At 43.4% G+C, this 24,709-nt stretch overlaps 1 protein-coding gene across 2 annotated transcripts in view; it reads left to right on the forward strand.

The window, feature by feature from the left end:
• The window catches only part of OXSR1 (oxidative stress responsive kinase 1), a 95,197-nt gene that overhangs the window by 27,043 nt on the left and 43,445 nt on the right, over positions 1-24,709 (forward strand). For both annotated transcript variants that reach the window (XM_051979224.1, XM_051979215.1), the window contains exons 4-5: positions 16,642-16,783; positions 18,662-18,717. In XM_051979224.1, coding sequence (XP_051835184.1) covers positions 16,642-16,783; positions 18,662-18,717 — 198 coding nt within the window. The remainder of the gene's footprint in view (positions 1-16,641; positions 16,784-18,661; positions 18,718-24,709) is intronic.

Below are 24,709 nucleotides of genomic sequence, written 5' to 3' on the forward strand. Positions count from 1 at the left end.
TCCGTCTTGTCCCCCCCCAAGCCTCCCTCCTCATCTGCCTGATCCTTTCTGGCCTGTAACTCGTCCTTTCAAGACCAGATTTATCTGACCAGCAGGATGAATACAGAGAGGACTGGCGAGACTTACATGAACTGATGCTAAGTGAAATGAGTAGAACCAGGAGATCATTATACACTTCGACAACGATATTGTATGAGGACATATTTTGATGGAAGTGGATTTCTTTGACAAAGAGACCTAACTAAGTTTCAATTGATAAATGACGGACAAAAGCAGCTACACCCAAAGAAAGAACACTGGGAAACGAATGTGAACTATCTGCATTTTTGTTTTTCTTCCCGGGTTATTTATACCTTCTGAATCCAATTCTCCCTACGCAACAAGAGAACTGTTCGGTTCTGCAGACATATATTGTATCTAGGATATACTGCAACATATCCAACATATAAAGGACTGCTTGCCATCTAGGGGAGGGGGTGGAGGGAGGGAGGGGAAAAAAATTGGAACAGAAACGAGTGCAAGGGATAATGTTGTAAAAAAAAAAAAAAATTACCCTGGCATGGATTCTGTCAATATAAAGTAATTATTAAATAAAAATTAAAAAAAAAAAAAAAAGACCAGATTTATCAAGACGACAACTCTTTCCTAGAGAAAATAGGAAATAGGCAACCTGTGGAAGACCTGCTAGACACATTGGTTATTAGCCGGTCTTTATGGGCCATGTTAACTGCTGGGAAGAATATGAGAAAATAAAAATATGTAAATTATTTTTGAAAAGAATGGTGTGAAATCTTTGTCAAATGAAACTCAAGGCAGCTCTTCTTAATGTTATATTCTAAGAATTTTTCCAAATGATTCTTCTGCCTTAAAAGATGGCTGACCCTGGCCATAGTTAAGAACAGGCCTTATATTTTCCTTTGAACCACGTCTTGGGCAGTTGGACATTTTCTTGGTGGCCTGTAGGCTAATCTGCCCTGGGTGCTTCTTTGAGGGGAGGGGGATGCGTCCAACTGTCCCCAAAATCTCTTTGGTGGTCTTACGACCTAAGGATTTGAGGGGTTTGTTTTAGATAATTAATCTGGCTTTCCCTTTCAATGGAGTAAGCTTTGTTTGCAGCCTCGTCTCCATCTTGGAGTTCGGGGTGTGATTCAGTGTTGGATTAGGAGGCATTGGAGCCTGTTTTAATTTAATAAACCTTAGTCTATTTTTAGTCTGCTCCCATGTTTGGCTTTGGTTCCTCTTGGTTATTGACAGTCACAATTAAGAAGTTTGTGTCTACACAGGCACTTCTTTATTCACTAACTTTTAAGCACGTATTACATAGAGATCATTGTGTGAAAGACATAACAATTATGTATGTCGTACACAGAGATTAGTAAAATATGGAGCGTTTTAGATCTGGTGCCCAGGGGCACCCCCTCCCCTGCCCCCAGAAGTGGCTACCCCAGGCACAGAGCACTCTCTGATTCCATGTCCCCTAAAGCCTGGAGGGAACACCCCGTTGCTCTTTTCCTAACCCAATCCTTTCATTAAAGGCCTTTGGTTCATGTTAACTGTATTCTCGGAGTATTAACAACAAACGCATCTGTGTCAGCCCAGAATCCGCGGCTTTCGGGGTTCCTGAGAGGTCTGGGGTAGGGCGGAGAGGAGGATTGGGAGAGGGCCCTGATCTCATTGTGGAGGGAAGATCTGTAGATGGCAGCTACCAGAATTTGACTGGGTGGTAATTACGGATCGGATAAATTGGAAATGAGGAGGTGATTTCTGGTGGCCAAGGACCAGCCCCACAGGGGCCGGGGGAGCAAGGAGAGGGGACACTGCCCCTCCTGGCCTTGTCTCGGGGTTAGGATTGCAAGGGTGCCCAGGAGGCTGTGTCCTCAGGAAGCCAGGCTTCAGGCAGTCCAGAAAAGGAAGGAAAGGATTTATGAGAGCTGTCTTGCTTCCCCTGGAACAGGCATTCCAGAGTGGGGTGTAGGGGATGGAGAATGGGGTTTGAAGCATAACCGCCGGGGGGTTCAGAATCAGCCGCTGGGAGGGCGGGTTGTGGAGGTCAAATGAGATACCAGAGGGGCAAGCAGAAGGTTCTGGGAGCAGCCGGAGGGAGCCATTGCTACTGAGAGCTAGGTAAATAAGGCCCAGGGAGGACACCCAGAGGTAACTGGCACCTTGTGGAGGGGCAGCCCCCTGCTCTCCTCTGCCATGGTTCTCCCTCCTGGGTTCCAGCTCTTCTTGTAGTCGCCCCTCAGCTGCCGTATGCAGCTGTGGCTGACCCCTTATTCTGGTAGCTGCCCCCAGCTCCGGCTCATCTGAAGGCCTTAGGGGAAAAGAGGAGTGGTCTTTAGCTCGAAGCCCACTGGCCTTTGCTTGCCTCGACCCACAGTGTGATGGAGGACACAGGCAAGCTAAGGCTTAGTGTCTGAGGGCGTGGGGGAAGGCCTTGCCCGGAAGGTGCACTCTGCTTGTCTTGCTGGTTCCCTCCAGGCCTTGGCTGGACCCCAGACTCGGAAGCCCTTTGCTCTTGGAGCTGAGTCCTGTGGCTCAGTATTCTCTCAGACTGCAGCCTCCCTCCCCCCCACTCCTTCCCCATTTGCCAGGTTGAAGGCATGGCTGTACTGCAGACCAGGTAGGGGTTATCTGACTAGTAACACCGAGGAGCTCTGGTTTCCTTGGTTTTCAGGCCTCAACTTTCTCCTGATGCTTAACTGACCAACAAATATTGAAGCTGCTGAGACCTTATCAGGCCATCAGCATGCTCCCAGTGCCACGTGCCGGGCACTGCCAGCTACTGGGCCTGCCCCGTTAAAAATTAAATAGTCCCTGCCTCAGGGAGCCTTCATTCTGTTGGGAGAAACAGCAGTGGACATACACATTTAAATAGATAGAAAATCTACCCAAAGTAAAAACGAGGTAATTTATGAGGCTGGGGAGGAAGAGCTGGGATCTGGAGAGACTTCCTGGAGGAGACAGCATTTGAAAGGGGTTTAAGGAAACCTGATGGAGGGGAAGGAGGGATGTGTTCCAGGCTGGGTACGGCCTGTCACAGGCGCAGAAATTGGAGAGGAACGGCCTCGAGAAGCTGTGAAGAGTCCCGTTTGGCTGGAGCTTAGGGCCAGAGAAGGGCAGGGAAGGAACAGCTACTAAGCCTGGCCAGTTCAGCTGCGGCCAGATTGGGGGATTTGTACCTTAGAGGGAGCGCCCCTGTGTGACGCCCCCTCCAGCTCACTTCCCTTCCTGTGCCACTGAGGACACTGGGATGGGACTTTGTGACTTCCCCAAGACTACCCGGCTGGGTTCCGCTTGGGGCTCGGGAGCCAAGGCCTTTTCCTATCTGAGGACTGGAGTGAGTTGGAGTATTGAGCACCTGGCAGCACTGTTACATTTTATAGCTGAGGGAAAGCAGAAGGGGCAGTGGTTAGAGGGAGAGACCCCAATGGAAGGGGGCACTAGAAATGTTCTGAGAGAATAAATGGCAGATTAGCACCTCTTTACAGTGCAACATATTTTACAAAATGTGCTTTTTTATAAATTAAAGGAACTTAGAATCTGAATATAATGGCTTAGAAGGAAACTGGAGAAATCCACGGGCCTATATGTGTGCCGGGAGCTGTGTCAAAGAGGCCCCCAAAGGCAGTCCCTACCTCAGGGAGCTCCCAGTCTAATGGGGGAGACCATGTGGAAACCACTTTGTGCAAACAAGCTCCAGACAGGACAGGGTGGACATAATCGGCAGAGGGAAGGCGGTCACACACACACACACACACAGTTAAAGGGGATCGGGAAAGGCTTCTTGCAGGAATTGGGGTTTAAGTTGAGACTGAGGAAGGACATTGCAGCCCAGGAAATGGCTCCGAGGCTGGAGGGGGAGCAACAAGCATCTGTGGAATCCTGTTTGAAACAAGTGAAGCCTGTGGAATTCCAAGCCAAGTTTGCTCCGAGCAGCTCCAAGCATTTCTTGGGATCTGAAGCTGTTTAGGAGGATTGCCATTTTGTACGGGCAGGCAGTCAGTCAGCATTGTTCGGAGCCCGTGTGCCAGGCGTTGTCTAAGAAGTTCTGGGGGTTCAGAGAGGGGCAAAAGGCAGGGAGGTGACAGTCTGACCGGGAGACAGCAGGCAAATGCAGATGTGTTAATACAGGCTACGGAGGAGATATTTAAAAGGGAAGCCATGGTACTTAAGGGTATCAGGAAAGGGTTCCTGTGGAGAGGAGATTTTAGTTGATGTGTCAGGAAAATCAGCAGGGGGAGAGGAGGTGGGAGAGTGTTCTAGGCCTGGGAGACCAGTGACAGGGAGAGGAGAGAAGACTGGAGAGGGAGTCTAGATTAGGCTTTGAATGCCAGACAGAGGATTGCCTGTTTGATTCCAGAGGCACAGGGAGCCACTTAGAAGTTACTGAGTAGGGGAAGTGTCGGGATCAGACTTGTGCTTTAGGAAAATCACCTTAATGGCTGAATGGAAGATGAAGTGGAGAAACCTCCCAGCAGTCATTGCAGTAATACAGGCACGAATTGAGGGTCTGCACCAGACCAGAGAGATGGGTGGAGGGGGGTTCCAAGATGATGTCTGGATTGGGAGGCTAAAGGACTGGAAAGACAGTGTTGCTCTCAACAGCAATAGGAAGTTTGAAAGTGAGGAGGGTTTAGGGGAGAAAACAATGAGTTCAGTTTTGGACAGGTGGCATTAGAAAAAAAAATTACCCCACTTCTATGTAAAGACAGTTTTAAACATTTAAATTTGAGTTCCATATTTTCTCTTTTCCTCTGTCATCTTTTCCCTCCCTGAGACAGTAAGCAATTTGATATTGGTCATACATGGTCAGTAATGCAAAACATATTATCATATTAGTCATGCTGTGGAAAAAGATATAAAACTCAAAGGAAAAATAAAACCTCAAAAGAAAATGCAGAATGAAAACTAGTATGTGCCGGTCTGTATTTAGACTCTTATCAGTTCTTTCTCTGGAGGTGAAGAGCAGTTTTCATCTTGCAGCTTTGGAATTGTCTTGGATCATCGTGTTGCTGAGAAGAGCTCAGTCATTCATAGTTGATCATTGTACAGTATGGTTGTTACTGTGTACTGTGTTTTCCTAGTTCTGTTTACTTCACTTTGCATCAGTTCATATATCTTTCCAGGTTTTTCTTAAATCAGCCTCCTCATTTCTATAGCACAGTAATGTTTCATTATCATCATATACCACAACTTGTTCAATCATCCCCTAGTTCATGAGTATCCCCTTAATTTCCAGTTCTCTGCCACCACATAAAGAGCTACTACAATATTTTGTATAAATAAGTCCTTTCCCCTATATTTTTTAAATCTCTTTGGGTTTATAGACCCAGTATTGCTGGATCAAAGAGTATGCAGTTTTATAGCTCTTTGGGCCTAGTTTCAAACTTCTCTTTAGAATGGTTGGATCAGTCACAATTCTACCAACTGCATTAGATGGTGCCCTTGAGTTTAAGGTGTCTTCTGCACATCCTGTTGGTGATTTCTGAAAGGTAGTTAGTGATGTGAGATTTTAGTCCATTTAGTCACTGCCCCAGTAGTTTGGGGGCAAGAAAAGTAGATTGGAGAATCATAGCATAGAGATGGTCATTAAATCCATGGGAGCCCGTGCAATCAGCAAGTGACGCTATCTGTAGAGCGCAGCTTTCTAAACTGTGGTTCCTGACCCTACATGGGGCCTCATAATAATATTGGGGTTGCAGAATTATGATTTCCTATCAGTAAATGTTTGATTTGTATACCAATTGTATATACCTATATCCTGGGGACAGTGTAAAAATTTCTTAGGCCTAGGGGTTAAGAAAAGAAAAAATTTAAGAAGTCTTGCTGTAGGAGAAGAGGGCTTAGGATAGCTTCTGGGGTGTCACTGTTAGTGGATGTGACCTAGATGAGGGTCCCCCAGAGAAGACAGAAAGAAGCAGTCCAATAGGACAGAGAAAAACGGGATTGTGGGTATCATCATAGATACTCAGAGAGTGATTGGCAGGGGCAGAGGCTACAGAATGAGCATTGAGACGATTTCATTGTGACTTTGGAGAAGTGGGAAACTAGAGTGTAGGAAGATGTAAGGAGAGAGCTAGAGGAGGCTGTTGTGGAAGGCCTTCTCGAAGCCCCAGAGAAAGTGGTGAGTTATTATTAAATTTGCTAGGACTTGAGTAGAAGTGGACTGGCTCGGGATGTCGCCTAGTCTCCCTGTGGGAGTGCTTGAAGTCAGAAGTGGAAGTTGTAAATAGTAAAGCTAAGTCCACATGCAGTTTTTAGGGATCCTTCCTTATGGATTAGTGGCGAATGGACTAAGATCACCTTTCCCTAAAAGGTCCCTTTGCCAAATCTAAATCACTGATTTCTAATTTTATCCTGATAGAAAATGATTCTGCAATTTTCTTAAAATTCCTGTTTTATGTGAAAGTGATATAAATTATATAATTAAAGTTTTGAAATTGTTCCTCTCTGTTTATCCAGTTACTAAATCTATTTGGAGGAAGTGGTTGCAAGGGGAGGCAGAAGGCGGGATCATTGACCCATAGGAAAAGGCTCACTTCTGAAAACATTTATAGTAGCATTACTGCATACATTACTTGTAGGTATCTAGTCACATGTTGTATGGAAAAAAGTACTACTACTTTTTTTTTTCCAGAGGCAACTAGGGTTAAGTGACTTGCCCAGAGTCACACAGATAGGAAGTATTAAGTATCTGAGGCCTGATTTGAACTCAGATCTTCCTGACTTCAGCCCTGGTACTCTATCCACTGTACCACCTAGCTGCCCCAACATCTCACTTTTTTTTTCTTTAATAATTTTTTATTGACAGAGCCCATGCCTGGGTAATTTTTGACAACATTATCCCTTGCACTCACTTCTGTTCCGACTTTTCCCTTCCCTTCCTCCACCTCCTCCCCTAAATGGCAGGCAGTCTTATACATGTTAAATATGTTATAGTATATCCTAGATACAATATACTGACATATCACTTCTTAAGAAACCTGAGTATTTCAGAAAAATATAGGTGACTTGTATCCCCGTCCTCCCCTCCTTCCCTGATGGGCTTGGCCTAGTGCCCAGTATGTGGTAGACATTTCATAAAATGTATATTGGTTCCTTTATGAACTGATTGGTTGTTACAGCTGGGACAGAGAAGGCAAATTTACAGTGACAAAGCTTAGATCCCATTTGTGGAGCAAAGTCCAGAGTCAGAAAGGGCAATTTATACTTCTCCTCAACATTATAAAAATGAAATTTCGCCAACTCTTTGAGAATGAAATGAGAACAGTTTTTATACAGAAATGCCATAAAGAAAGAGCCTTGAAACCTGTAAGAATTACAGTGAATACCATGACTGTCCTTAATTCCGGATGACTGTTAATGAATCATTACAGAGAGGTGTTAGGAGGAACCAATGGAGAAATTTGTTTTACTTGACTATATTTGGTGGAAGGAATTCATTTTTAGTTTCTCTTCTTTTCTAGGGGGAGGCGGAAGGTCTAGAAAATAGATTTCTGTTAATTAAGAAAAACTCAAATAAAAAAGGTTTGTGTGGGGAGTGACAGATGGGAACATAACAGATTTTAGAGGTAGTCGCTCTAACGTTAGTTTTGCTTAATTGTATTACCTTGTTATGAGTGACTTCTCACAAAGTTGGGACACTGCCTAGATGTTTGTAGAGAAAAAACAAACATATCAATACAGCTTTTTAAAACTTAGCTTATGTTAGTACTGACTGGGAACACAAAACACTCTTTATCTAGAATGGAAAACGCCTAAATTGCAAGATGGTGCGCATGTACTCCCAGTTGTTCTCCAGACGGGCATGTATTTGGGAGTGCTGAGGTCTTGTATGATGTGCAGAAACCAAATTTATCAATAATTTTTTTTAAGTCTAGTTCCTGTCTCCACACCAGCTCAGAGGATTCATTATTTGATTGCTGCAGCAGCCTTCTTGTTTTTATACCTCCCTTCCCTGCAGTTGTTTGTTGGAGTATGTTCACTCTTAGGGCCTCGCCATTGCCCCAAACTGGATCACTCCTATCATTTGGAACTCTGAAATTCTTCTGAACACAATTTGCTGTTTCTATCTTATCCACGTCGCTCCAAATTAAGGCAGACTGAACCCTGGGGGAGGGAATTCATCGTCTTAGGGTGATTCCTAGATCTATATTTCTAGCTCTGGTCTCCCCACTGAGCTTGTCACATCGTCAGCTGCTTTTTGGACTTTTCAGACTGGAAATCTAAGATGTCTCGCACTCGGCCTCCCTCACCCCAACTTCCCTGTCACGGTCCAGGCCACAGCATCATCCTGGAGCCCCCAGTCTTCCTTCCCCTACATAGCTAGTCAGCTTTTTACACCTGCGTCCCTTCTCTCCACTCATGTAGTGACTGCTCTAGTCCCCGACTTCCTTTCTTTCCTGGATATTGGCAGGTGCTTCCTGACTGGCCTTTCTCCTTAGCTCTGGTTTCCTTCAAGACTCATCTCACACACCAGCTTCTGCAAAAGGCCTTTCTTGGGTCCCTCTGTTCATCTGAGCCTAAGGTTACGTTCCTTCTGCATACATTACTTGTAGGTATCTAGTCACATGTTGTATGGAAACTCCTGGAGGGCAGGACCTGCTTCTGCCTTTTATCTTTGATTCAGCACTGCCCGTAATAAGAACTCAGTAATTGCCTGTTGATTGATGGATCTTAATGGAAATCTCCCAATATGTTGTGACTTGTTGCCTTCACCCAGTGTGCTCTTGAGAACTCTAGCAGCACCAGCCAAGCCGGAGAGGGTATGACTGCAGGCCTGGGGATGGATGGGGGCCAGCGCCGTTGTGTTCAGAAAGATTCTTGGCTGCTTTGGTTACAGGCAGATGGCTTTTTGGCCAAAGCTTGTCCAAAACCATCTCCTAAGGTACAGAACAGTCGTAACCTCTGCCAGTGGAGGAAGTTCTCCATCCCAGGAAGTGACCACTGGGTTAAAGTCAGGTGAGCCTTTTGCTGCCAGATTAGGACAAGGAAGCTAAGGATGCTTAGGCAACATTAATGTTTTTTGTTCCTTTATGAGGTCATTGACTTGTTTTCGATCCATTCTAATTTTCAGGGAGTTTCTTACTTTTTTGTATCTCTTGTGTCAAGTTGGTAATTCCCTGTCTAAATATTTAGGCTAGAAAAGGCTTGGGCTATGAAGGCACATGATCGTTGTGCTGAAATATGTAAGAGGTTTTCATGGGGGCTGGCAGCTTGTTTTGCTTTGCTCCTGATTATGAAAGTAGGATCCATTTGTGGAAGTTGTAGGAAGGTAGATCTTCCTTGAGCCCAGCAGCCTCCTTCTGGAGGCACTAAGCCTGGCATGCTGGATGGGCAAAAAGGAAGAGCTGGTCACTGTGTGAGCACAGCTGAGCTACTTAACTTCAGACTCAGTTTCCTCATCTCCCAAATGAGGATAATAGCGGATAATGTCCCAGTGATGGGAAACTTAGATGATAGAATTACATAAGGGCACACGCATTTGCCTCTGAGAAGACTTACTTAAAGCTGGTTGGAAATGGCCATTACGATTGTAATGTTTCCAGGTGTCTGTGACTCAGGCTCTGTGATTCTGGGCAGGTCAGTTAACCGCTTGTGCACCAGATAATTCTCTAAGACTCTTATGGAGAAAGCACTGCCCTGCCCTGCCAGAGTTGCTCCCTCAGAATCCTCTAGAGAGGAGAATGTCCTTGTAGAGTGAAAGGGGCTCTAAGCTTGTGGTTCCTTTTTCCCTACACTTTAAATCCGAGAGCCCAGAAAGCTTGCCAGCACAGGTAGCAGGTGAGTTTTATATTTTTGTTCCTGTGTGCTAGAAATTCGGATCATGAATACAACTTGATGATGACTTTTCCCCTCTTAATATCAGTGCTTTCCCCAGATAGTGATAAAATCTAATTCCATTGGAAGGAGCATTAACTGGAGAAGGAGCTTGGGTAACTCCTGGATTGCAAGGGCCCCTCATAAAATTGGACAGGAGACAAGGCTCCTTCCAGCATTTGTAAACTCCAGCTGCAGTCTCCTAATCAGCAGACTTAACCCTTTCCCTCTCCACGGTTCTGGACTTTTGAAGTTCTCTTTGTCATTAAAGGCCATCATTTGAATTTTTTCTTTCTGACTTGTTACAGAATTTTGTTCTTTGTTGGGAAAGCTCTGAAGTATGAGGGTGCTGTTCCTGGGAGTTTTCTTTTGGTAGCTGGCGAGTAGATCCTCTTTCCTTTTGACCCCCTGGATCTAAGAGGTCTGGGTAGTTATCTTTTAAGATTTCTCTTTTATCTAAGCTCTTTTGGTTATGGTGTTCAGCTAGTCCAGTGAGTTTTACATTTTTTTCTCCTTGGTCTATTTTATAGGTCAGTTGCTTTTGCTATAAGATAATTTGCATTTTCTTTTTCTTTTTCTTTTTTCTTTTTAGCCTTTCGAATTTGTTTTAATGTTTTTTGTTCCTTTATGAGGTCATTGACTTCTTTTCGGTCCATTCTAATTTTCAGGGAGTTTCTTGCTTTTTTGTATCTCTTGTGTCAAGTTGGTAATTCCCTGTCTAAATCTTATTTCATAGTTCTCATTTCCTTTCTAGTTTTTCCCTCAAGTATCCATATTCCATTTGAAAAAACAGCTTAAACATTTTTTTCATCTTTTTCAGTCTACTTGAGTTTGTGCCTAAGCTGTATTTTTCTGTTAGCTTTGCTTGTAGGTGTTTGAGAGTCATGTTCTCCTGCATTTGTTTCTTGAGTGCCCCCACCACCATAATAGGTCACTGTGGTACAGTTTGGTTTTTGTTCACCCATTCTCTAGCCTGTATCCAACTTTGGGCTTGATATTTGGGCTGGGCTCTGCCACGCTTGTGGCGGGAAGCTCTGCACTGGTCCTGTGGCTGCTTTTTTGGGGGGGGCGGGGGGAAGCTTGAGCTATTATATATTCAAATGTATCAAGAACCAGCTGGGACCTGCAAGCTTTCAGTGCTCCTAGAGCCGTCCAATCTAGAGCAAAGTCTTAAAGTCCTTGACCTGAGTTTGAGTCTGAAGTGGCTGCTGCTAGTCTCTTGTTCCCATCAGCCAGCTGGAAACTCTTGGTTCACAGTGGTCCATTTGTGGGCTCCCCTTTGGCCTGGGTGTCCTGCCTCACTTGTTTGGCTCTGTAAGCTGGGAGAAATGCTGGAAAGGAGACCCTGCTTTGAGCCTGAGGCTAAGCCACGGTGTTGTTGCTGCTGCAGGAAGCTGCCGTCTGAACTTCCTCTTTTTTGGTACCCTGCCCAGTACCTCTCTGAATGGTGGCCATCCCGTCCTCCCTGCCCTGGTTGTGCCCCCCGGGACCGTAGTAGTGCCCTGGTTTGGGTTTGAGGGCATTCTGTTGGGGGGCTTTTATGCTGGCACACCAGCTCTTCCTGGGCACAAAAGGACTCATGCTTGACATGTTCCTGCCCAGACACTAACCTCCGTGTCTACAGACCTCTGCCTGTCTCCTGAGGCTGATCGGGCTTGGACACGGAACTTGCTGTGATTTTTCCTGGATTTCTGCATCAGAGCTCGGTCTGGTACTTTTTCCAGATTTGTTTGGGGGCCTCGTGGGTGGGAGCTCAGCTGCAGCTCTGGCATCTTAACTCCACCCCCTTTATAAGTGCTTATCAACAGTATGATAGAAACTAGGATAGAGCATTACTGTCAACTCAAAGAGAAACAGATCCCTCCAGTGCACGTTGACCTAGAAAACCACAACTTAATATTATCTCTACCATGCTGCAGTCTTCCTTATTTGGTGAAACCTTTCCAATTCCATTTTAATCTGTATCTGCAGCCCTCAAGGGCCTTGGGGATGCTTGACCCCTGAAGGAACACCGGGGTGCCTGTCACGTCTAAACTCTCCAGATCTTGTAGAACAGTACAAAGGACTTTAGAGTGGGATGGTTGGGTGTGAATCCACCGGCTTACTATCTGCCTGACCCCAGGCGAGTTAGCTGGCATTTCTGGGCCTGTTTCCTCACCTGTGAAATGAGGGGGTTGGACTAGATGGCTATCAAGGGCCCTTCCAGTTCTAGACCTGCTGTCCTTTGGGATTTCTTTTGTCAAACATGCTTTATTAAAGCAGTTCTTCCAGGTGCACTTTCTGCTTAACATTTCAAGGAATCTCAACTAAACCTGTGCTCTGGGCAAGGTTTATTAACACTGGAAAAAATGAGAGGGTCTGCCTTCATGAATAAATAGTCATTTATTTAGTAGGAGATAAAATACATATCTAAATAATAATACATGCTGGGTGGGTGTGGAGATATGTTTGGAGGGGGTTGCACATGTTTAGCCTAAATTGGATTGCTTGCTTGGGGAGAAAGAAAGGGGGGAGAAGTATGGAGCAAGGTTTAGAGCACAAGATTTTGCAGGAGTGAGTAGTGAGGGCTGTTTTTGCATGTATTTTTTTCCCCCACAGATTTACATATATTTATTGTTGATGTAGAATGATCCTTAATTGGGTTAAAAATGAAGGAAATATCTAAATTAGGCCAATTGTGTAGTAATGAGATCTGTTCTTGAGGTAAAAACAAAGCTGTGGTCAATTCTGTGAGTATTGAATTAACTGTTTCACAATATAGTTGAAGGAAGGGAAGATAGCAAATTTGCAGAGAAAAATCAAATATTAACCCCAAAATGGTAACTAAGACACCTCAATAACTACCAACATTTACATGGATTTTGAAAAGAAGGCCATTGTTAAAAATTAAAAACAATAAAATAAAGCTAAGCTCAAGCATTATCTTCTACACGAAGCATTTTCTGATCCAATCAGCCCCACACAAAAATACCTTATATAGCTACCTATATATGTATGTGTGTGTGTATTCTTTGGGTATAGCTATGCACATAGATGTTTTTAATTTTTACCTCCTCTGAAAAAACATTAAACTCTGTTAGAAGTTTAAAAATAATGATGATATAATAATACACGCCCTCAGTGACCAGGTTCTAAGGCTAAAGGTTTTAGAAGTTTTAGGGATCTTTGGGTCATGAAGGGCAGTGCTTGGGAGATAGAAACCAAAGTGATCTGAAGAGAGTGACAGGATCATCCCCCCCTGTCTTGTGGGAGAGGAGAAGAGGAAGGAAGTCTTGGAAGTAAGAGATTTCAGCAGGTAGAAATGCAGTGAGAATCCGCTCAGGTCTGTCCCAGGGGAAGTCAGGACAACTTCACACAGTGGAGAGTCTGAAACAAAATGCACAAAATGAGTTTGGATCCAGACTTTGGGATCCAGGTTCTCAAACGCCAGGGATGGTTCCTGGATTTAGGGCTGAGGAGATCTCCAAGATCAGTTAGACTAACCCAGAGCAGGGGCTGCCCTCTGCAAGGCCACACCCATAGAGCCATGGGAAGCTTGCACTGATTCTGCAGGTAGTGAGGGCTCTCCAACAGGGTCTGAGTAAGAGAGGGAGGTGGTCTTTTTGGAAGATGCATTGGCAGCAGGGATGGAGGGAAGTGTTGAAGAGAAGAGAGGCAGGAAGCCATGAAATGCTGAATATCTTGTCATGGATACAGGGAAGAATCTTAAAGATGAGGGAAAGTTTTGAAAGGGAGAGTGTTATATAGCTGTTTACATTGAGCAATTGGTTACTTCTTCAAGGTGCATCCTCCTCCCTTAGTCCATTTAATCTTCAGAATAACATTAGTGAGGCAGACAATAAAGTAAGCGGGCTTGTAGATGTTGAAACTAAGACTCAAGGAGGTGGCAGCAGCATCTGGTGAAAGGGGGCTGGCCTTGGGTGACTGCCTTCTGATTGCCTCAGTTTCCTACTCTGGAAATGAGATATTTCTTCTTGTCTGTGAACTTAGGTTACACAGCTCATGAGTGTCACACTTGGGGCCAGGAGCCAGGGCTCCTAGCAAGAGGCTCTTCGTGGTGAGTGAGCGAGTGTGAGGAGTGTGCGACAGTGTGTGTGCCCCCAGGGGAATGTGTCTGGTGTGCCCTTTTCCTTTCTAAACTGGCAGAGCGTGTGCTGTTCCTTGTGTTCCTTCACCTACTCCCTGCTGCCTCGAGTTTTTGGTGTTGGAAAATCTCATCTGGAACCCTTAAACGATTAGATAAAAACTGTTTGTCTTTATATCGCTTCTTTGGCAGCCTCTCAAAGGTCTATGACTTCTTTGGGGAAGAGTGAAATCACCTTGGGGGTTTCTTTCACTTCTTTCACTTTCTCATCTCTAACTGGGAGGTTGGTCCTTTTTCCTGAAATGAGGTTCCAGTCAGGGGAGGAAGAGAGCGAAAAGCTGGCGGTGGGGCTCATCTGGAGCCAGGCCCGCTCTTAGCCAGAAGTTCTCTCCTGTTCCCCGCACAGGAGGCACATTAGGAAGGGTGAGAGAATAAAGTTATCCCGAGTTGCTTGTCGATGTTTAGTCCTTAAGGAATATGTGGCAGTGGCGTCCTTGGGGCTCTTCATCCACCTGTCGCATCTCTCCTTGCTAACTCACTTTCATTCTCTTCTACTTTAGCAGTAGCTTTGTGCAGAGACGTGGTTTGATGTTTAGACCCGGTCACTTGGGTTAGCCAATGTTGGGCTTACAAACGGAACATCGACCATCCTTTGTCTGGTGTGGTTTGCGATGGTGACTCTTAAGCAAATGTCTCCTTTTTTGTTTTTTTGGCAAGGCAATTGGAGTTAAGTGACTTGCCCGGGGTCACACAGCTAGGAAATGTCAAAAGTCTGAGGCTAGATTTGAACCTAAGCCTCCTGACTCCAGGCCTGTGCTCTGCCCCCTGCCCCATCTAGCTGCCTCAGCAAGCACTATTGCTTTAAAAATAACAGTGGGCATCCCTCCTTGACCTGCGAGAAGGCCTGCTTTCTCTGGCAGTTGGGACACATGATGCCAAAGGCTTTGTCTTTGTTTGGGATTCCCACTTAGCGTCTTTGATGTGGCCTTTCCAGCTCCACATGTAGGGCCTGGGAATTAAAACAGCTGCTTGCTTTTTAGGCTTATTCCTTACTCCTCTTTCCCTACCCCATCCCTGCCTCTTCTGGGAACTTTGCAGAGTTTAGAGATGCTTTTTGGAGCCTTTTTGCAAATGTGACTTTTATTTGATGTGTTTCTTTACTTTGACCTCCTCTGAGTTCCTTTTTTTACAACAGAGTTATGGTCATTTTTCAGTCATGTCTGATTCTTCATTTCTGCCATTTGGAATTTTTTTGGTTAGAGATCCTGAGGTAGTTCACCATTTTCTTTTCCAACTCATTTTACAGATGGGGAAATTGAGGCAAACAAGATTAAGTGATTTGTCCAGAATCATACAATTTCTGAATGTCTGAGGCCAGATTTGAATTCAGGAAGATGAGGCTTCCTGCCTCCAAACCTGGCACTCTGGACACTTTGATGCTGCTCCTAGGACAGTGAACTCCTAGGAACAATTTGGGGTGTTCTTAGAAAGTTGGAGGGAGTGCTTATGGTTAAGTCTTTCTGAGATTCTTGTCTGTGGGCACCAAGTACAAATACATCTCTGAGAGATTTGATCCATGTGTCAGGGATTGCTTTATAATGGATCTCCTGTATTTACACCACAGAACATACTATAAAACTTCCTTTAACATCGTTAGTGGGGTGGGAGGAGGGGGTATCTTCCCACCTGCTGGCTTTGGGATTGCTCAGACTGGGTGTTCTGTGGACTCCAGATTCCAAACAAAATTTATTTTCATTATTTTTCCTCCAGACTCTTCCCCTCCCTTTTCCTAGAGCAGCCATTTTCATATTTGCCTTCTGCTGTAGATTTCATTTGAAAACATGTTATTGATTCAGAGTGTCTGTAATCCTGTCATAGTCTCCTATCTCTTCAAAAATTGAATTTACTTATTTTTGTCAATAGTATTTTATTTTTCCAAATACATATAAAGATCATTTTCAACATTCATTTTTGTAAGACTTTGTGTTCCAATTTTTTCTCCCTCCTTCTTTTACTTCCCCCTCCCTAAAAGAGCCAGCAATCTGGTACTGGTTAAATGTAGTTCTTTTAAATATATCTCTATATTTGTCATATTGTGCAAGAAAAATCAGAACAAAGGCAAAAAAAAACATGAGAAAGAAAAAACAAATCAAAAAAAAAGGTAAAAATACAATGCTTTGATCCACATTCAGTCTCCATAGTTCTCTCTCTGGATGTGGATGGCATTTTCCATCCCAGGTCTGTTAGGATTGCTTTGAATCACAGCATTGTCGAGAAGAGCCAAGTCCATCGCAATTGATTGTTGATCATGACAAAATCTTGTAGTTACCATATACAATGTTGTCTTGGTTCTGCTCACTTTACTCAGCATCGGTTCGTGTAAGTCTTTTCAGGCTTTTTTGAAATCAGCCAACTCATCATTTCTTATAGAACAATCTTATTCCATTATCTTCATATAATATAACTTATTCGGCCATTCCCCAGTCGATGGGCATCCACTTAATTTTCACACTACAAAATGGGTTGCCACAAACATTTGTGCACATGTGGGTCCTTCTCCCTCTTTTATGATCTCAGTGGGATAGAGACTTAGTGGAAACACAATGGTTCGATCAAGAAATTGAATTTTAAAAAATCAAATCAAAATTATTTGAGCGTGTCTTGACTGCAGCAAGCTCTCATTTATGCAGGGTAACTGTGTTGAAAGCTAATGGTGAAATGTCTTCTGTCTTTAGGGTCTGTTCTGGATATTATTAAGCACATTGTTGCCAAGGGGGAACACAAAAGTGGAGTCCTGGATGAGGCTTGCATTGCCACAATTCTCAAAGAGGTGCTGGAGGGCCTGGAATATCTGCATAAAAATGGACAAATCCACCGGTAAAGTAAAAAAGGAGGCCGGCTTCTCACCCTGATCCTGTGACCCCAACAATGTCCCAGCCTACACATTTCCGCAGTTAGGTCTTAATGCCAAACCTGTGCCTCTTAGGGCCAGACTTGCTGTGTCACCCCACTGCCAGGGATGGGCCTTTTCTTCAGGGGCCATCCCCCTGCCCTCTGGTGGGCAGCGGACACCAGACAGAAATGCGGTGCTGGGCTGAACGCATGGGTGGAAGTGGGAGGGAGAGTCCCCTCTTCCCTTTCTTTTTCTGTTCTTTGCCGACCTCCTTCTCCCCCAACTCTTTTCCTCCTTTCTCACTACCTTCCTTTTTCTCAGGCTTCTCCTTCTATTTTAAACTTTAAACTTTAAAGCCTGATCTGGGCTTCCTTAAGTTAAATTATTTGTTAAATTATTTCTATAGACATCATTGCTTTCTGGGGTGAGGTTTTGCTTAGTTGTAGTTTCTGTAGTTGTGATCTATCTGTAATCAAAGCCCAGGAAACAGGGAAACCGGAAGGAGATTTCCAGCCCACGCTCATGGGTTAGAGCTAGTTCTTCCTGGGCTGCAGTGTTCTATCCCCTAATTAGTCACAAAGCTGTCACGCTTGTCACTCAGTCAGCTCGGGCCCCTGATTTAGGATGGGAAGCTGTCTGCATGTGCATTAATTTAAAGAAGTTCTGGGGAAGCCGGGCCGGGCCTGTTTGCTTTGTCCCTGCACCACGGAACCTACTGTGGACCTTCGTGGACACAGACAGTCTTGAAGCATCTTATGGGCTGGACTCTCCTCAGATGGCGAGCTCAGCAGTCCCAGCTCAGACTCTAACTAATGCAAGAAACCCAGCCTTGATGCTGGTGCCTTCTCTGCCTTGAGTATGTCAGACTGACCCAGGGAGTATCTTGAATTAACATGCTGTCTTCTCCTTGAGATCAGGGACTGGGGCTTTGGGGTTTATTAACCTTACTTTGTATCCCCCGTGCTTGGCAAAGAAGGAAGCAAGCATTTATTAGATGCTTTCTATGCGCCAAGCACTTTACAAATATTATCGCATTTGATCCTCACCTGACCCTGAGAAGTAGGTGCTGTTACTGTCCCTACTTGACAGTTGAAGGACCTGGGGCAAAGAGAAGGTTAAGTGTCTGCCCAGGGTCAAACAGCTAGTTAGTGTTTGACCCAGGTCTTCCTGCCTCCAGCCCTGCGTTCCATCCCCTGAGGTGCCAGTGCCTGGCACAGAGGAGCTGGTCAGTAAGTGCTTGACTGAACTCCACTCAGCCTGCAAATCCAGCTCGTCATCCCATCTGGTTGGGTTTCGCTCACTCTGCTTCCCTTGCAGGGGCACCAGCCTGGACAGGTCTCGGGCCTTCTCCATTGGGCAGTTGCAATGGCCTTCTCCTTGGTTCCCTGCTTCCCCACTCTCCCCACTCTCTCTGTTAGCTGCCCGTGATTCCCCACAGCTCACCTCCTGTGACTCCCACCTCTCTCACTCCCAGCCCCCTCCATAAGCTCTGCTGGCCCTCTGTCACCTGCAGAGTCCAATCCAAGTCCCTCTGCTTGGCACCGGAAGCCTTTGCCAACCTGACCCTCTCCTACCTTTCCTATTTGCTGCACACTCTGGGATCCAGCCACACACAAGGCCTTTTTGTACCTTGTCCTGGCAAATGGGACTGAAAACAAAGTTTTCCATGTTTTTAGCCCTTCTGTCTTTGTGCAAAATAATCCCCAAAGGCAACTTCATGAGCTCTTAAGGGCAGAAATCACTTGAGTCATTTAAAATGTGGAATAATCCAAAATTCAGGGATGGATTATTGGTGGGTTTTTTTTTTTTTTTTTTTTTTGAAGGGAGCATGCAGCATTTCTTTCTGTTCTTTATTCATCTAGGGATGTCAAAGCTGGAAATATTCTTCTGGGTGAAGATGGCTCGGTGCAAATTGCAGGTAACGCATCATTTCTCCCTCTTGGAAAGGAGCTGAAGCTATCGCCCAGTATTTGTGTTTTTCATTATGGTGCCATCACTCTTGGGATTGGAGTGTACCAAGAAAGTTGATGCTATTTACCACTTGGTTCAGGTGTTTCCATGTTTGTGGGGGATTCATTTTGTGGCTTTGGACCCTTTTGTGTTTTCACATCCTCTTACCTGTATCCCACAGAAGTTTGAGGAGAGTGGATGGATATCCTGCACTTTTACAGCAGCTTGGTTCAGTGGTTAGAGCCAGCATCCTGGACCTCAGCTCCTGGGTCTGACTCCTGACTGCGGTTACCGTAGCCTGCCTCCTTCCCTGACTGACTGTGCTTCCTTTTGCCTGAGATAGGAGTAGCAATCCTATGCTGGCTCTCTTCCAAGACTGTTTGGTAGCCAGTACCCTCCAGCCCTGAAGGCACTAGCTAAATATGAGGGGCTGCTGCTGCTGTTACTTTATCACTCCATTAAGTTTATTTAAGCCATGACCCTGGAACGATGGTGAATTAGATTAGAATCTTTTGATAAATGGAGATATGGAGAAAGCTATAAGAAGTTCCCACCTCCACCGCCTACCTTGGAGGAAAAAACTATAACTAGGTACAGCACAAATTTTTAGTTTTATAAAAATAAGTAATTTATCCAACACTCTGGTCATGGGTGTCACATGAGGCCTAAAACAGATCGTTGTGGGATCACCCTGGGTGTTTTTGTTGGGATTTTGTTAGGGATGTCCTCTGTGCCCACTCAGTCATCTGCCATCTGACAGTGTAAATTCAAGAAATAAACGGGTGGTGTTTACAGGGCTTGTTGTTTTGTAGTCTTCAGAGCCTGCAACCTCAAAGGCTGTTATTACTCAGCGCTTGTTGGTTGACTGTGTTTATTCCACAAGGATTTTTAAGCACCTGTTAGGTACCAGACATTGTATTCAAGCCTAGGTAGAAAAAGATGAAATTAAAAAAAAATAAAAAGTTCCTGCCTTCGAGGAGCTTATTATATTCTTTTGAGACAGGGGAGGGGCTAGAAACATGCAAACCCATTGAATCCTTGGCAAACTTAGCAGCTTGGGAAGTACCTCCTGAGGCTTATTGAAGCTAAATGCTTTTCCCAAGGTCATGTAGCTGATTGGTGTCTGGAGAGACATCTGAACCTCAGCCTTCCTGACTGTAAACACAGCCCTTTTTCCATAAGGCTGTTTTCCCTGTCAGGGGGACTGGTGAAGACATGTATAACTTTAAAAGAAGGTGGTGTTGCTCGTGTGGGATTCAGGACAGTTTGAGTGCTCCATTGTGCCATGCCAGTGTAGCCAGATCTCCAGGGAGGATCTATGAGAGATCTGTAGAAGAACGGGGAGGAAAACAATGCAGGGAGAGAAAGTATGAATGGATTGGGGTCTGCTTTGAAGGTGTCCAGAGAACTGCCAGATCCAGCTGGGAAAAGGCTTAACCAAATAAACAACAAGAGACCACAGATAAAGTGAATGGTGGTTTTTGGAGTCCTTATGGAGCCCACAGGGATCCATTTTTCTTTCTTTTTTTTTTTTTTTAAATTATTATTATAGCTTTTTATTTACAAGTTATATGCATGGGTAATTTTTCAGCATTGACAATTGCCACACCTTTTGTTCCAATTTTTCCCCTCCTTCCCCCCATTCCCTCTCCCAGATGGCAGGTGGATCAATACATGTTATTTTTTTTTTAATAATTTTTTATTGATAGAACCCATGCCAGGGTAATTTTTTACAGCATTATCCCTTGCATTCACTTCTGTTCTGATTTTTCCCCTCCCTCCCTCCACCCCCTCCCCTAGATGGTAAGCAGTCCTTTACATGTTGAATAGGTTACAGTTCAATACACGTTAAATATGTTAAAGTATAAATTAAATATGATATAAGCATACATGTCCAAACAGTTACTTTGCTGTACGAAAAGAATCGGACTTTGAAATAGTGTACAATTAGCCTGTGAAGGAAATCAAAAATGCAGGCAGACAAAAATAGAGGGATTGGGAATTCTATGTAATGGTTCATAGTCTTCTCCCAGAGTTCTTTCGCTGGGTGTAGCTAGTTCAATTCATTACTGCTCTATTGGAACTGATTTGGTTCAAGGGATCCGTTTTTCTTGGATTTTGTCACTGTTGGAATGCATCAGTGTTAGGACAGACCCATGAGTTAGCTAGTCTAACTTGAGATGACCATGGGAGGAGTTGCTGTCCAGTGCAGGCATTGTGAAGGTGTGCTGTTGACTGGGAGTTAAAATTAGTAATATATTCTAATTCAGAGAACTCTAAGTTATGCAGGTGACTCCCAATTCCCAGGGCCCCACAGCTTCATTCCGAGCGTGAGTTTGTACCAGTTTGGCCTTGTCCAAGCCGTACTTCAGGTTTCCAACTGTTGTGGTACAACATTCCTGCATTTAAAAAGTAGATTGGAAATGGTGGCTGTAAAGATGAAGCAATAAGATTGAAGTCCCAAAGACTTCAAAAAGAAGAAAACTGCAAAGATCTTGAACAGAAACAGACACATCAAGAGGAAAAACAGAAGGAAGTAGTTTCCAGATCTAATAAAAGAGCTCCAGCACCTGTAAATAAATACTGCAGAATAAAGGAATGATCTAATTACCTGATGAAATAGAGGATCCCGTAGAATGTGAGCAGAACATGGAACTACAACATGCTGTTGTGCGATTTAAGAGAGGAATGAGAATTATGAGAACAGAATTTATGGACTGAGCAGAAAAAAAAAAAAGGGGATGGGGGGGGGGGTCAGAAAAGAAAAAACTTTGCCAGAAGAAACAAAAAAAGAGCAGTAGATTAGAAATGGAAATACACAGAAATGAAGGTTAATCTAGTAGAAGAAAAGCAAAAGGTACAAACATTTAAAAAAAAAATCTGCTCATGATGCAGCAAAACTTAGAGATCTTGACAATGGAATCTTGAAGCAGAGATAAGCTAATGATCATAGGACTTCCAGAAGAGCCTAACAAGCCCCCTCAAAAAACCATAATTAACCTCATAATGAAGGAAATAATAGAAGAGAACACTCAGAACCTCTGGCCAAAGAAAATGGAATTCTAATGGAAAGAATCCACAATCACCTCTAGAAAAAAACCCGAGACTGAAAACTACAAGACATAGTGATTAAATTTTAAAAATTCAATTCAGAAATAACAAGTTCTGCAAGCCATCAGGCAAAAGACCTTTAAATACCAAGGAAAGGACACTAGAATAATGCAAGACCATTCCACACCCACGTAGAAGGGAATGGAATAATGTGTTTTGAAGAGTACAAGAGCTCAGAATGCAGTCCAGGGTGACCACTAATAAAAAGTCTGAAACATTTTTAGAAAGAAAACATGAACTAAAGAGAGTATTTGCCCCTCAAGCACACAAAACAACACCTCCAAACGGGGGGGGGGGAGGAGTGAATAAATGCAGCAGACAAGACAGTAATAGTAACAGGGAGATCAGGAAGAGACTTCTTTCTAAATGTTCATGAGGAGACAGAGTTCTGAAGGCAGAAATCTGGGCCTGGGGCATATGGACGCAACCTGGAGACACACTCTGCCTGCCGATGAATCCAAATTTCTTTAGTGGGACAATTTGACATGAAGCGGAAGGAAGAGATTGGGTGACAGAGAGCAGTGAGTGATGCAGCCAGGTCAAATCAAGGGCTAGCCCCGAGGAAAAGGTGTCCTCTGGTCACAGGAAGAAAAGAATGTGCAGGGGAGTTGGTGAGGAAGAAGGAAAGGAATCCTTATTCTAGAGGTAGGAGGAGGTTCCACTGATAAATGCTTTTATGGGTGAAGAGAGAGGAGGATCTTAACACTGGAATAGGTCTAGTGGATTTAGGGCTTATAAAGTCTGCTTGTCCTGCAAGGAGAATGGGAACCCCTGGGGGCAACAGGAGACCTGGGAGAGCATGGACACAGGAAGATTTCCAAGCAAATGTAGGAAAACACAAAAGAGGGCATAGATTAATGATGAGTTACAGAATAACCTAAGGGAGGAGGGGTCCTACTGTGGGGCAGCGTCCTCTCTGTCATCTGAAGTCACTGGCATTCTGTAAGTGAGGGACAATGAAAAGGGGACAAGCCCTACAAGTGCAGAAATTGTGAGGGTGGGGTGGGGGGAGTCTAGAATGGATCCCTTGGAAGCTTTGATTACAAGATGAAAACCAAAAAGAGACCAATGAGTGTCTAGAGTTAACAGAAAGAAAAGATGGATATAAAGAGGATGAGAGAAGTTCTTTTTGAAAAGGAACAAACAAACCCATAAAATTTAAAAAACCAATGACCAGGACTAGCTGAAAGGTAAGAGAGGAGGAGCAATTATTGAATGAGAAGGGGGGATCAGGAATGAAGGGAAGAGTCAGTGGAAACAGGGCCACCTTAAAAAAAATATGAAAGTAACTGTAGAACATAATACTGTGTTCATAACAGAAAAGGGAACTTAAAACTAAAAAGCTTCTGCACAGATAATATTAATGCTTCTAGAATAAGAAGGGAATACACATGCTATGTTTACTTCTTCTTTCTGTTTTTTTATCTCTCTCATGGTTTTTCCCTTTTGCTCTGATTTTTCTCTCCCAACATGATTCATGAAGCAATGTATGATTAAAAATTTTTAATTAAAAAAAATAGAAAAAGAAGGGAAGTGATTGAATTAGGGGAAAATGTCTTTGTTATCTAATTTCTCTGGTAAGGGTTTGATATTCCAGATATATAAACAATTAATGCGTAGGTAACATACATACACATGTATATGTGTGTGTCTAAATGGTCAAAGGATATGAACAAACAGTTCTCAAAAGGAGTACTGCAGAATATTCACAACCACATGAAAAAAATATTCCATATTATTTATTTGAGAAACGCAACATGGAAGTTTCACTGCATATGCTGCAAATTATTCAGAAATGACAACAGTAGAAAAACAGATACACTAATACATTGTTGGTGGAGCTGTGAAATGGTATAACCTTTATGGAAAGAAATTTGAAATTATGTGAATAAAATATCCATACTCTTTGAACCACATACTCCACTACTGAGCTTATAAGCCAAAGAAGCCATTGATAGGAAAAAAAGTTCACATATATTCCATAATATTTAATGGTAACTCTTTTTTGGAGGGTTGGAAACAAAGAAGAAGCCCATCAATATGGAAATGGCTACATAGATTGTGATATCTAATGGAATATTACTGTGCTATAAAAATTTTTCTGTGTGATGAGTACAGGGAAGCCTGGAAAGATTTCTAAGAATTAATGTAGAGTGAAGTAAGCAAAGCCAAGAAAGCGATGTTCATAGTTAACTACAATGTAAATTGAACAGCCACATACCCCCCAAAATCAAAAGGAAATGTAAAAAATTTAAAGGATCAAGTGGGACTCAAATGATTAGAGAGGAGATGGTTCCTTCAACCCATCCTTTCTTGGAGGTGGGAGCTCCAAAGATGTTAATATATTGTGCATGTTTTTGGACTTTTTCAATGTGTTCATTAGTTGTGCTGAATTTTTTCCTTGCCCCCCCAAATACTATTTATCATGTAGGATGGCTCTCCGGGAAAGAGAAGAAAGGAAAGAAAAATATATAGGATACTGTGTTAATGTAAGAAACAGAAAATATCAACAAAAACTTATTAACAAAATAAAAATATGTATTTTGTTTCTTCATGTGAAAGAAACTTTTCAAAGTTAAAATTAATAAAATGTTCTTTGATCAGATACAAGCAGAGATAGAAAGCTCTTGCCGTACTGTCCAACAAAAATATGAAAATTAATTTTCACGAGATAATTGATACATTTGTGGAAGTTAAGGCTTGAAAATAGAAACAATCATGTTATTATTCATTATTGATAAACCAGTATATAGATAGAGGTTTTTTCAAAAAATTAATTGATAGACTTTAAAATATTTGTTGCTTTTTTTGTTTTTTGTGCAGTAATTTTTTTTTCTTTAAAAAGTTTT

This window comes from Antechinus flavipes, chromosome 1 (genome assembly GCF_016432865.1).
Source record: "Antechinus flavipes isolate AdamAnt ecotype Samford, QLD, Australia chromosome 1, AdamAnt_v2, whole genome shotgun sequence".
In the NCBI taxonomy this organism is placed as follows: Eukaryota; Metazoa; Chordata; class Mammalia; order Dasyuromorphia; family Dasyuridae; genus Antechinus; species Antechinus flavipes.